General features: G+C 41.6%; 1 protein-coding gene across 1 annotated transcript in view; it reads left to right on the top strand.

The window, feature by feature from the left end:
- ZCWPW2 (zinc finger CW-type and PWWP domain containing 2) overlaps positions 1-13,699 on the top strand; it is a 47,873-nt gene extending 34,174 nt beyond the window's left edge. The window contains exons 6-8 of the mRNA XM_056857996.1: positions 521-585; positions 6,321-6,442; positions 13,526-13,699. Of these exons, the coding sequence (XP_056713974.1) occupies positions 521-585; positions 6,321-6,442; positions 13,526-13,699 (361 nt within the window). The remainder of the gene's footprint in view (positions 1-520; positions 586-6,320; positions 6,443-13,525) is intronic.
- Positions 13,700-14,015: the final 316 nt, after the last annotated feature.

Genomic DNA, 14,015 nt, shown 5'->3' with positions numbered 1-14,015 from the left:
GAGAGTGTTGGACTAGTATCTGGAAGACCCAGGTACAAATCCTCACTTGCGCCATGGAGGCTCGCTTTGTGAACTTGAGCCAATCACACTTTTCCAGCCTAACCTATCTCACAGGGTTGTTGTGAGGATAAAATGGAGGGGAATGATGTAAGCCACTTTGGCTCCCCTCTGGGGAGAAAGGAGAGGTATAAATGAATAAATAAAGAAATAAATATTCCATTGTGTGCTTAGATCCCTGGAGAAGCTTGCTTCAGATGTTGATGAACTGCAGTACCATGTACCACCCAGTAATCAAAAGAATGAACTCAGTTCATTTGGTTGATTTAGATATTTATTTACTTTACTTCCCCATGGCAACCCAAAGTGGCTCACAACACTGTTCTGCCCTTCTCTGCTTTATCCTCACAACAGCAACCCTGCAAGTGTTAGGCCGAGAAACACTTTTCTTGTTTAAAGGCAGGGATTAGAAAGATAGTTTGTGTATAAACATACAAATGTCTTCAAATATCTATTTTTGTAGGGAAAAAATAATGTGTTCTTTGGAAACTGCAGAATCAGAAGATATTCTGTCAGCAGAAAATCTAGGTTTGTATAAACATGCATAAATATTTTAATCAGGAGATTCATATTTTCAAGAGTGTATTCATGTTTATGTAGAATAAAGACCATGTGTACCTTCCCATGTGGAAAATAGTGCTTGTTCGCGAAGAATAATGTTATGTTAACTGTGTGTACATAGTAGATATGTGGAAATCGAGGTAAAAGTACACAAACAGGCACTAGTGACCGAAATAATCAAACATCTGAATTATTAGCAAAGTATTCACAGTATTTGCCTAACTAGGAGTGTTATTTGTGTGTGTGCATGAATGTGTGTGTATTTATATAACAAACACTGGCTTCCTGATACATATATTCCAGATATGTGCATCATAAACTTTTAGATATCAATTAGCTGGTTATTTCAAAACAATGTAAAATTCATCCTCTGTCTCCTTCTGTCTCTTTACCACTCAAGTACCTGGTCCCTGTCAAACCTTAACTGCATTTCCTTGCAAATACTATATAGCCTTTTATATTTGTATATAGCGGGTATCATTCTAGATGTGAGGGGAAGTCTAGAAGGACAATAATACAATACGTACACCATCAGGCCACAACTTATTGTTTAGATTCCTCCTTGCCATGACATGATAGCAGATAGTGGCCATGGCCCACCTGCTGACAGTGAGTACCCCAACACACCCGTTGGAGGATAATCAAGGGAGGAAAACTGATTTAAGGCAAAAAGCACCACAGGCCATGTGCAAAAGCCTGATGACTCCTGGCTACCCTATCAACAGCCCTCTCTCCTTGTGGTGAAGAACAGTCCCTGCTTACAGAAAGGCATCAAGCTTCCTAAGCCATAGGAGAGGATTCTTTCCCCAGCTTCCTTTCCTCAACATTCTGCCTCCTTGGTTACCTATCCTTTCCTCATATTCTTGCTTCTGAATCCATTGCCTAATTTTTCTGCTGACCTGCAGCCATTGTGGACCCTTTCATAGATCTCTAGTCCTCTCCTTGTTCATCATCATTCAGCCTCTGAAGACTGAAGTTGCTGGGCAGATTCAGAGTTCAACGTGATCTGGATTCATGTGGTCTACAGTGCAACCCTATGGAGATTTGCTCCATTCTAATCCCATTGAAATGAATAGGCTTAGACTTGAGTCACTCTCCATTGGATTGCACTGTAAGTCTTCATGGGTTGATGAGTTCATGGGACGTTAGACTGGCATTGATCTTCATGAACATTTAGAACGCCTTAACTTTTGACTTCGCCTCAGGACTCTCCTGAGCTTGTATCCCTGTGTATGTTCCAGACGGGTGTACATGCTTTTTATTTAGCCTGGTTTGGGGTGGCCAAGAATAGAAAGGATATGCTGGAATCCTTTTGTACACTGTTAGCTGCTCTGAAGCTTTAGAATAGGGCTAGATGTCCAATAAATAAATATTTTTCAGCTGTTTTCTGCAATTAGGTTTAATATGTTATAGAATAATAAGGAGACTTGTTCTCCTGGATCACATACTAGTTTATCATAGCAGCTATCACATAGATAATTAAACTATAAGTGGTTCATGGTTCTTTGATGGAAAAGGTCTTTGACAGAATAGTTAACCAATGGTAGATGCATTGGTTCTGGCTGACAGGGTTTGAGAGAAAAAATTGATTAAATTTGCTATGCATTCTACAAAGTTTAGAGAAGAAAAGGTGTGAAATACCCAATCCTATAAAGTGATCTGTTATCCATTTCCTGGATGCTGGACTACCTCCTCTTCGTTGGGTCAAGCAACAATGTGGTTGATGGGGAAGGAAAGAAGAAATAGGTTGATTTCTTTGTTGTTTACTGTCTGGGACTTTTATCATTTTGTTTTTGATCTGTAGAAGGCTAGAACAATTCATTTAGCAAAGTAAAGTGGAACACTAACCTAAGATTTATCAGTATATTATGCTTCCACTTACAAGGGAACATTGTTTCTCCCTCTCCTCCAAATCTGTGAGTTGACCATGTTATTTTTTGGTGGTGGAAAGTGCCGTCAAGTCACAGCTGATTTATGGCGACCCCATAGGGATTTCAAAGCAAGAGACCTTCAGAGATGGTTTGCCATTGCCTGCATTCGCATGGGCTGAGAGAGTTCTGACAGAACTGTGCCTGGCCCAAGGCCACTCAGCAGGCTTCATGTGGAGGAGTAGGGAATTGAAATGGGTTCTCCAGATTAGAGTTTGCCACTCTGATGGCACTTTCACACATGTTGAATAATGCACTTTCAATCCTCTTTCAATGCACTTTGAAGCTGGAGTTTACTGTGTGAAATGGCAAAATCCACTTGCAAACGCACGTTAAAGTGCATTGAAAGTGGATTGAAAGTGCATTGTTCGGCATGTGTGAAAGCACCCTTAACACCACGCTGGTATGTAATTGACAGATGTAACAGTATTCACTCTAAGCCGCTGCATATCCAAGTCATTTCAGTCCTGAGTAAATTAAGATACCCTGGACGCTAACATCTGCCGACTTAGGATAACACTTGCCACATCTGATGAAGTTGGCTGTCCTCTGTGAAAGTTTATGTCACAATATGGTTGGATGCAAAATAGTTTCTTAGTATATGTCAACTGTAGGACTTCTCGATGGGGAGTGAAGCTTAAAGTTATTAACCTACTTCCATATTACTCAGGCATGAATGGGTGATCTGAATGTACTACAAATATATGACATCCTATAGCCACAAAAATTATATCACATAGAATTTTTGATGACACTTTATATTCAAGAGCACTTTTTTCTGTCAAAATGTGTTACCCATAAAAGCAAACTCTTAACCTGCATATGCATTGCTGTGATTTCTCTTTTCTCTTCACACTAACAGTTCTTATTGTTAACCATTTTTAAAAGTCTACAAAGTGTTTACTTACTGTGGTGGCAGCCAACAACAGCAAACATCTTCTGTAAATTAAATGTTTCCTGCTGCCCTGTTTCCTTCTAAAACACAGGAGGAGGAACATTAGTTAGCATTACAGCTGGTGAAAGTAGCTGCTGACTACATTTATTAAAGTGTATAGTCTTAACTTATTCATTCTGTCAATTCAGGTGTAATATCTAGCAATAAAGGATTCAATCCAACTTCATTAGAAAGCTGTGAGAAATTTGTCACTGGTTTCAGTAGCATTTGGATTGAGATGCAAAGTCAGGAAAACATTACAGGAAAAGGCTTAATGAATATCTGTAACTGTAAGTGTCTTCTAAATTAGATTTTTTTTTTTACTTCCAGTATGCAGAAAGGAAAGCTATCCCTGGATAGCCTGATGTTAGTGAATGTTGGGGAAAATCTGGACCCATTTCAGTTTGGCTTCTCCATTGTTTTTGGAACTGAAAGTATCTTGGTTGAGATGATAGATTATCTATGCCAGGAGAGAGACAGTGGGATCATGGTGGTATGACCTGCTGGTTCTACTGCACCTCTGAGCATGTTTCTGTATCATTTACCATGATACCCTTTTGATCAAGATAGTACCTGGGACCCTGGTGTTTAGTGATACTAGTTCTATCTGGCAGCTCAGTTCCAGAAGATGGTGCAGGGGAACAGTTGCTCAACTTCATGGCATTTGTGCTGTAGAGTCCCTCAGGGTTATGTATTGTCCCCCATAATGTTTAATTATGACAGAGATCATCTTGAGGTCATCTAGATCTAGAGGTCATCTGGAGTAGGTGCCAGCATTATGCTGATAATACCCAACGCTGTTTCTCTTTGTCAACTGAATGAGTAGACTACTTGAACTAGTAGAAGCAGTAACGCTCTGGATGATAAACGGAAGCTCAGACCAAATAAGCCTGAGAGTTGTACATCAACAGTATAGCTAATCAGTGATGAAGGAGTCAACCAGTTTCAGACAGGGTAACACGCCACCTTAAAGATTAGAGTCATCACTTGGGCTACTTTCGCTCTGTGCCTACATATGGAGGCCTAGTTCTCCACTGTTGAATGTGGTGTCTTTAATCATGCTAGCTATGAACTTGAGAAGTGAGATTTGGCCATGGTTATCCATGCCCTGGTCATGTCTAGGTTGGATTACTATAATGGGATGTCTAATGGTATAGACTGCAGCAGCAAGTCTACTGACTGGTGTGAATGATGGAAACCATATTCTGCCATATTATTGGCTGACAGTTCTTTTCCAGTTGCGTACCTTTAAATCCGTAAGCACGCTGTGACCAAGCGACTTGGAAGGATCACCTATTCCAGTACGAAATTGCTGCCAGTTAAGCTAAGTGTCAGGGGCCCTGCTTTGAAGTAACGTGGGTGGCAAGCAACTACAGACAGGGCCTTGGCAATGGTGACATTTCAACTGCAGAATGCCCCACAGTAGGATCGCACCTGGTGCCTAGTCTGTACAGTTTTAGAAAACTTTTTTATATTTCTGACTATTGTTTATAATTTTAATCCCTTGTGCTGAATTGCTTTGTCTTTTTTTATCTTGCTGGTTGTAATTTTAGTGCCCTTATTTAGAAATATTGCACTGAACTGTTTTATGGCAGCTTTTATCTCACTATTTTTATTCTGCTGCACTGCTGCTTATGATTTTATCAGTTTCAGTCACTGTAAGAATAGTTTTTCATTCTGTTTTCCCCCCTACTTGCAAGCTACTTCAAGAATTTTTTTGAAAAGGCAGCTAATAAGTACTCCAAATGCACAAATAAATAAAACACAGAACAAGGGAAAGGTTTTTTTCCTTCTAAACTAAAGGTTGTAATTGATAAGCAGATTTTAAAAATTATTTCTGTAATGAAAAGATTGTGCAGCACATCTTCAGTGTTTCAATGTGGCTACAGAGTTTGTCTAATAGAATCTCTAGTAACAGGTTAATTACATCATCACCAAAAAAGAATACATAGTCTACAATCCTTAATACATAGTTAAATAGATCCCAAACAATATCTTGGCATGGTTCTACATAATCAATTAACTAGTGTGACTGATGTTGAATGGGTTAACACATAAGGACCAGCTTAACAAACAATTACGCATGCCTTTTTATTGAAAGCAGCATGCTTTAAATTGACGAGATACCTTATGTATCTAAGGAACCATAAGGCTTCACTTGGTGTTTCATTACTTCTGGTTTTCAGTACCACAGCTGAGCCTTTTTGGTTGGACTACTGAAGTTTGGCTTGTTTGATCTTTTGGGTTTCTTTTAACTTTAGAAATAAAAGATTTTTAAAATTAACATGAAATACTCATACACCATATAGTCAGTATGTAGTGCCAAGTGTTGATAGTTCCCTGCTTCTTTCCATCATCCCAATCTTGCATTAATTTTAATTAAAACACTTTCATTTAAGGGTATTATCAATTTAACCTGGACATCAGGGCAACTATTTAATTCCAGCAGTATCAGCAGGATTGTATATGAAATGTGTTATCAATGTAATCATATGCCAGAGTTACTCCAGTCTTGGCCCATTGATTTGAAGAGACTCGAGAAACTGTGTTAAGGATTGGACTGCCTATCTTTCAACTATTTTAAGAGTAGATACAAATAGTGCTGTTAGCAGAAGCCAGTCAAGCTCTTCTACACTACCTCTCAGTGAGAGCAACCATTGTATTCTGCTATATAGGCTTCAATGTCATAGGAAACACTTCTTGTTTTGTTTTTAGAATCCTTAATAACTGCCCCTTCCCCTCTTTGCCTGTGGCCCAGGCAATTGATTGAGCAATAAATAGCATTGCATTAATATATACTATATATTTGAACTGAATTATTAATTCTGTTGTTTTATTAGTTGTCTCCGAGACAGAAATTATACTAAAAGATTTGGACCAAATTCTTGAGCATGTTGCAGCCTCCTCCAAGCCAGCTTTTGAATCATTTGTGGATAGAGAGGATAATAATGTGAAGGAAGAGGTATACATAATTCATAGTTCCTCTGCTAATGATTGGGAAAGACTTTTTAGACAAATTTGTATTTTTGGCAAAGAAACACAATTTAAAATATTTACTATTCTTACAATGCATTTACAAAAAAGGTGATCTAACACTGAATTGTTGTACCGTTTTTAGAAGTAAATTGTTCAGAGCATCTGCCCTTCATTGAGTTGAAATGCATGCATCTAATGAGGGAACTTTTGAAATTAATATTTATCACTCTAATCCCAGACCAGGAGAACTGCATCCACTGATAACCTTATTATTATTTGTTTTGCACATATCTGCATATGAACAGGCAGAACAGCCACCATTTTAGTTCTGTGCTGCCAAGCAGAGCTCTATATTATGTGGATTTTCTATTTCATTGTTTTATTGCACTCTTTTCTTCATCTTTATAAAGTGGGCCTGACAAAGTCTCTCAGCCTAACCTACCTCGCATGGTTATTATTGTGAGGATAAAGTGGAGGATAGGAGAGTGATGTGATAAGCAGATATAAATTAAAAGCAGGATATAATTTTTTTAAAATAAGCAGTATCATACCTTGTTTCCCTTGGCTGACGAGCATGTCAGATCACAGCAGTGGCATTTTCCACCTGTCCTGTACCCATTACCCTGCTCCTACTACATGCCATAGACTCACTGTGGCTTCATTACATGGATTTTCCTCCTGTAATATGTCATTAGCTCCTAAACAAGTTTAATAATAGTAGACCCTATCTGTGTAGCATTTGATCAACTTTGGGCCAGTTCATATATTCCCAGGCTTCTTCATGTAATGAACTAAGGCTATCTACAGGAATGTACAGGAATGTATAGAAAATGTGATATAATGATTTATGTACGTGAACCAAGCTGCTGTTATAAAAATAGGAACGTGACAGCCTTTTAGTAGGTCTGTGACTATTTTATCACTTATTCATTACATTTTCATACCACTTCCCAGCAAGGCTCCTGATCCTATCTCTCTTGCCATTTACTTGGGTCAAGGAAGATTATCATACATTTTAATTGACCTTCAGTAACCTACATAATGTTGTCTAATGGTCTGAATGTATTACAGTCCATCCACCAGATGACTATGTTGCTCTTTCACATTCTCGCTCAGAGGGAGAAGGGCATCTTCATTATGGGTGTTTCCTTTTCCTCTTATCTCGGGAGGCAGGAACCAAATATTTAAATTTTTCTGACCTCTGAGGGTAAACGCCCCCTTGTGACCAGTTCTATTTCCTGCCTTGAACGGGAGAGCAGCCTTCTAGCAGCTCTCTGCTACAGAAATAATAGAGAAACCTTAACCTTACTTATTAGACCTAAAAATATTCTTATTTTAACAAACCTAAACTTAACCTAACTAATCTACTACTCAATTCTATTTACTGTCTTAATTTTCTGCCTATTCTCCTCAGAAGGGTCTTTTCCCGCCAAAAAATAAAAATAAAAAATGGCGGATCGGCATCAGGACAGCTATATAGCGCCTGCCAATTTAGACCCTAGCCTGCTAGTGGCCTTACCACTACAATTAGATGAACCCTTGGACAGTCACTCTGGTGACCTGAGGACCAAAACTCAAAAGGGAAAGGCAAAAGCGGCAAGAACGGCGCAGGCAAGTACAAACGGCTTGGCTCGACCGCTAACAAGCGCGCCAAATGCCTGCTGCAAAACGCACGCTGCTCTGCCGCGCCTGAAAGACGCGACTGCCAGATCGCAACAGAAAGCGGCCGGGAGAAAACAGCGGCGGTAGCCGCTCCTCCCACACAGCATGAACGGGGGAAATGAAGGAGGCTGGCGGCTCGCCTTTTTGCCTCGCCCGCCATGTTCCGTCCTTAGGCGGCTCGCCTATTGTTATTCAAGGACGGGAAGCAGCGGGAAGCAGCCAGGAGAACACAGCGGCTATAGCCACTTCTCCCACACTGCACAAACGGGGAAAATGAAGGAGGCTGGCGGCTCGCCTTTTTGCCTCGCAATGCTCCGTCCTCAGGCGGCTCGCCTATTATTATTCAAGGACGGGAAGCATCAACGGAGACATCGACTGCCGGTAAGGTGACTTCGCCCCCCCCCCTCATAGATGCAGCCTGTTTTACTCCTGTAAGAGCAGAGCTCTCCGCCCTGATTAAAAACGCCTTCTCAGATGGCTTAAGGGCAGTACAACCTCCTTATCCTGCCCCATCCATACAGGGATCGTAGGGATCACACCCTCCAGCACCACAAACAGTAATCTGATTGCTAAAAGGGCAGAATATCAGCCAAAGCAGGGGAACGGCTGTGGCTCAGTGGCAGAGCGTCGGATTGGCATGCAGAGGGCCAATTCTGGTAGTAGGTGATGTGGAAGACCTCTGCCTGAGATCCTGGTGAGCCAATCACCAGTCCAAGTAGTACCAAGAGAGTACGTGCTGGCCAGCCTAAGCAGCGCTGAAAGCTAATTCACGGTTACAAAATTGCCAATTGGTACCCAGACTGTCTATAGTATTTAACGCAGAAGATTTCCTTCTGCATTGGCATAAAAACCTAGCTACTCTTGATCTCTCAGAGGACTCAGAGTGGGAGAAAAGACTCCAGATAGGTTTGTGCCAGCGCTTGATTATTTCTAACTCTGTTGAAAGCAGAGCGGGAGAAACCAATGGCACCCATACAATGCTCCACAGCCTCTAGGAAGCCTTTATATTTGGTTTATCGGTGCTTCTAAAATTCTAAAAGTGCCTTCAGTAGAATCACCTGTCACTGCCTTCACTCCTTCAACCTTGTTACATGGCCTTGCCATGATTAGGGACCCTACAGATAGGAAGGCAGAGTTAGCAGGCATAAATGCTCAGAGGCCTTGGCACTCACTATCAAGCGCTTCTATCACATCTGCCCTAGTATACAGAGCGGCAATAATTTGGACTAGGAAGTTATATCAACTTTTTCCACAGGAAGAAAGAAACGCCTTTACAGGAGTACCCATGTTTTTTGAGAGTGGTATTCTTTCTAACTGATTCGAACTTCGATACCATGCCATATGCAGCTAGGACACTAGCCGCAGCATCAGATGCCAGAAGGGCATCCATGTTTTTTTGAGAGTGGTATCCTTCCAGCTGATTCTACCTTAGATACCATGTCATCCATGTTTTCGAGAGTGGTATTCTTTCTAGCTGATTCCTCCTTAGATAACATGTCATATGCAGCTAGAACACTAGCCACAGCCTCAGCTGCCAGAAAGGCTCTCTGGGTACGCCCCTGGCAAGCGGAGTATATAGATCAAAATTGGTTATTATGGGCTTCCTGTATCAGGGAAAGACCTTGCTTGGAGACAATTTGGTCCCCATATCAGTGGAGACCAAAGACAAGTTTCTACGCAAGGAATCCAAGGGATCACTCCCTCTATGTCCTTTCGTGCATACCACATATTTCAAAGATACAGACCTGATCAACCTAGAAACCACCGGAACCAGAATCGCAGCTCCTTTAGTAAAGAAGGACGATTCAATAAATCTCCAAAATCCTCCACCTTCCAGGGCAATAAAGGGGATAAACCCGACCGCCCAACCAAACAGTGACGCCAGCCACCAGTCAGTGGAAGGCAGGCTCAGCCTATTACACCGTCAGTGGTCACCTCCCAACCAGGCCTCTGGGTCACAAACATTATCTCACAAGGCTATCAGATAGAGTTTTTCTTACACTCCTTCACATCGACTAGTAATATCTCCAACATTCCCCCCCCCCAAAAAAAAAAAAATCCATAGAACTTCAGAGGCCTCTTGGACATCAAGGCGATGGAGCCAGTCTCACCATTAGAGCATACATTGGGAGTCTATTCAGTATTCTTTACTGTTCCCAACAAAGGCGGCGGATGGAAAGCCATCCTAGACCTCAAGTTTCTGAACAGATTATCCCATTAAAGCGCTTCAGGATGGAGACACTAAAGTCAGTCACACAGGTCCTCAGGGAAAAGCATTTTCTTACATTCTAATACACCCGGCACATTGTTGTTTCCTTCGGTTCCCGTACAAGGGACACCTCTTCCAATTCAGGGCCTTACGATTCGGGTTATCATCGCCCCTCCTCGAGTATTCACCAAAGTTCTGGACACACCAGTCACATCTCTGCGCGAGGAGGGCGTGAGAATGCACCCTTCTCAGACGACATTCTGATTTGCGCAAGCTCAAACTAGCAGAGCATAGATCATTCAGAGAGAGTTCTAAAGAGGTTAACAGAACACTGGTCATAATCAACTTCAGAAAGACCCACTTAGTTCCATCCCAACGATTGAGAGAGATGGGGGATGGACATAGACACACTGACAAACTCCTTATACCTTCCAGTGGACAAAAATCCACAACATTTCATCTCTAGCAAAGAAAGCGATTAATTCCCGGTCGCCTTCTCTAATGTCCCTGACCAAACTGAAGGGTCACATGTCTGCATGCATTCCCGCAGTTCAAGGGGCACGCTTACGAGCAAGACCTCTTCAATGGTTCTTAAGGCCGTACCAAAGAGACATACCAAGGAAGAAGTGACAGAAATCTCATCCTGACCGATGAAGTCAGATCAAGACTAGTATGATGGTTTCAGTCTCAGAATTTGACGAAAGGAAGTTGGTATCTCCGTCCAACACCAATTCAAATCTTCACGGACGCGTGTCTATCAGGTTGGGAAGCCACACTCAAGGGACAATGGCTCAAGCAACATGGACTATCAAGAACAGAATCTTCACATCAGTGCCCTAGAAATCAGGACGATCCTCAGAAGCGACTACATTTTTCCTTGGGCCGAGTCCAACCTCTCATCAAAATCAGCAGAACATATTCAGGGCACAGTCAACATACAAGCAGACTGGCTCAGCAGACAGGACATCAGCGAGGCAGAATGGTCTCTACATCCAGAGGTCTTTCAACTTATTACTCAGAGATTCGGCACGCCACAGATTCATCTGTTTGCATCCAGCATCATCCACCAGCTGCCAAGGTACTATTCCATGTACCGTCAACAGGGGGTGGAACAAATGGACCTCTTAATGTCACCAGGGCCACACGACCTACTGTACGGGTCCCCCCCTCCCTCCAAGGGTATTGAGAAAGGTACGACTTCAAAAAGCATCAGTCAGATTCATAGCTCCATATTGGCTGCGATGACCGTGGTTCCCATCTATAATTCAGATGTCCATACAGAACCATTGGAGACTTCCAGACAGACAAGATCTCCCTCTACAAGACCCAATATGCCATCCCAATCCAGGGTGGTACAAACTGACCGCACGGGCACTGAAAGGAGATGACTTATAGCCCTAGGTTATAGCCCGGTGGCCGTCACTACCATATTGACAACAAGGAAGCCATCAGGAGGGACAGAGCTTAGGGCTAGCTACCTGCACTCTACAAAAACAACTGGCATCTATAGCTACCATAGTACCCAAGGTATCTGGATACCGCTTAACCAAACACCATCACATAAAAGCCTTTTTAAGGGGCGTCAGTTATTTAGCTCCTCCTGTTAGACACAGGTTCACAACTAGAGCCTGCACACAGCTTTGACAGCACTCACACAACTACCATTCGAACCAATCACTGAGATAGGACAAAATGTAGCTGCAAGTTTCACAGGGAGCAGGACATAGTGCTTACATCTTCTGCACTAACCCCAAGAATCCTAAGGAGAAGGCCTGGCACTAGCTAGACCTAAGAAGGGCACTACCTGTTTACATTTATCTTACTAAAATTATTAGGAACTCTGACTCCTTATTCGTTCATATCTCACCACCTGACAAGGGCAAGCATATGTCCAAGGCATCCATTAGTAGGACCATCACCTTATACATAACACAGGCTTATAGAATAAGTAACCTACCTGCTCCTGCGGGCGTTACTGCCCACTTGGGAAGAAGTGCGGCTACTTCAGCAGCCTTCGACTGCCGTGCTTTATGGAAGAGATATGTAAGGCTGCAACTTGGTCCTCGGTGTCCACATTTGTGAGACACTACAAATTAGATCTATACTTGTCAGCAGATGCCGCCTTAGGCAGACGAGTACTGCAAAGTATACTTCAGGACGTCTAACCCTCCCAAGGGCGGGGGACAGCTCTTGTATGTCCCATAATGAAGATGCCCTTCTCCCTCTGAGCGAGAAAGAGCCTTGGCTACTTACCGTGAAGGCTTCTTCTGCTCAGAGGGACGAAGGGCATCTTGCCCGCCCAGACGTCAGTAAAATATAAATAAAACAAATAAAATAAAATTACAGGTAATCATGGTTACATCTAACTTCCAGTTGACATTCAATTCAAGTTAAACGCTGTTTGTTGGTTCATGACTTATAGTTATCCTAAAGGTTCATCGTTAATGTTTATTAGGAACTTATTTCTTGTATAGAATTATAACTAACATGTTTCTTCAGTCTATCTTAAATATATAAGGCTCGGAAAGTCTTTAACTGATCACAAGGGGGCGTTTACCCTCAGAGGTCAGAAAAATTTAAATATTTGGTTCCTGCCTCCCGAGATAAGAGGAAAAGGAAACACCCATAATGAAGATGCCCTTCGTCCCTCTGAGCAGAAGAAGCCTTCACGGTAAGTAGCCAAGGCTCTTTCTTGAGGCTTTCAACCAGAACCTGTTCCCATAGTAGTAGCCTTGTGACACTAGTCTGTGTAGCAAAATAAGACTGCACACATTTTATTAGTCAGGTACTCTAAAGGATAACATTCAACTTATTTATGATTTTATACATCTTATAGTAGCTCAGCATATTTGCAGAATTAAGCGTATCAATGATTCCACCGTTCCCATATATTTTAAATATATGTCCATTTGAAGTTGATTGATCCTAAAGCTAATAATAATAAAATACAATCAACCCGATGCAGCAATAGCTGTAGGCATCTGCTGTTATGCAAGAAGTAATAGGTCTGCATATGGATGTATATTGACTGGGGCCCAGAGTGATATTGTGATGTGCATACAAATGCATGTCCAGATGCATGTATGTATTCACATTGGCCATGCAGATATACTCCTGCTTCTGCATACAGATTTCCGTTGCTAGCTTTGGGCAAAATCGTGTTTTAATATAACCATACTATGATTTTTTTTTCTTCAGGTAGCTAACTGCTGTATGGAGTTTACTGAAAAGGGGCCAATGGAAATCAATACCCAAGAGGACTGTATTATAATTGATGGGAAAGCTTTCAAGGCTGGAGAGTGCATTGAGAGCATAACAGACAGGTTTAAGGAAATAGATTCTTTAATGGCTGAATTCCAAGACAGCTTGTAGCGCTGATAAGAGAGAACCTATTATACTATTTACAGCTTTAGAGTGCATCCTTCTTCACATATAGCAAGAGATCCTTAACAGTAGTGCGACAATATAGTTGGTTCAAAGTTAGACTCTTTTTAACAGTTTGCTTTGTTTGGTCAGATAACATTGATAAAACAGATATCAACTCTACAGCCTAGGTTAGTAGAATTTAATAGTAAAGTCATGTACTTCTTGATATTATTTTCCTTGAATGAGAGAGGGTTTTTTCTGCCTTTAAGCAAATTGCTCAATGTCCAAAAATCAGATTGCAAACAAAGAAATCAAACTTGGC

Source organism: Euleptes europaea, chromosome 11 (genome assembly GCF_029931775.1).
Source record: "Euleptes europaea isolate rEulEur1 chromosome 11, rEulEur1.hap1, whole genome shotgun sequence".
Classification (NCBI taxonomy): domain Eukaryota; kingdom Metazoa; phylum Chordata; class Lepidosauria; order Squamata; family Sphaerodactylidae; genus Euleptes; species Euleptes europaea.
The sequence above is the reverse complement of the archived record's forward strand: the minus strand, read 5'-3'. Positions and strand labels throughout refer to the sequence as shown.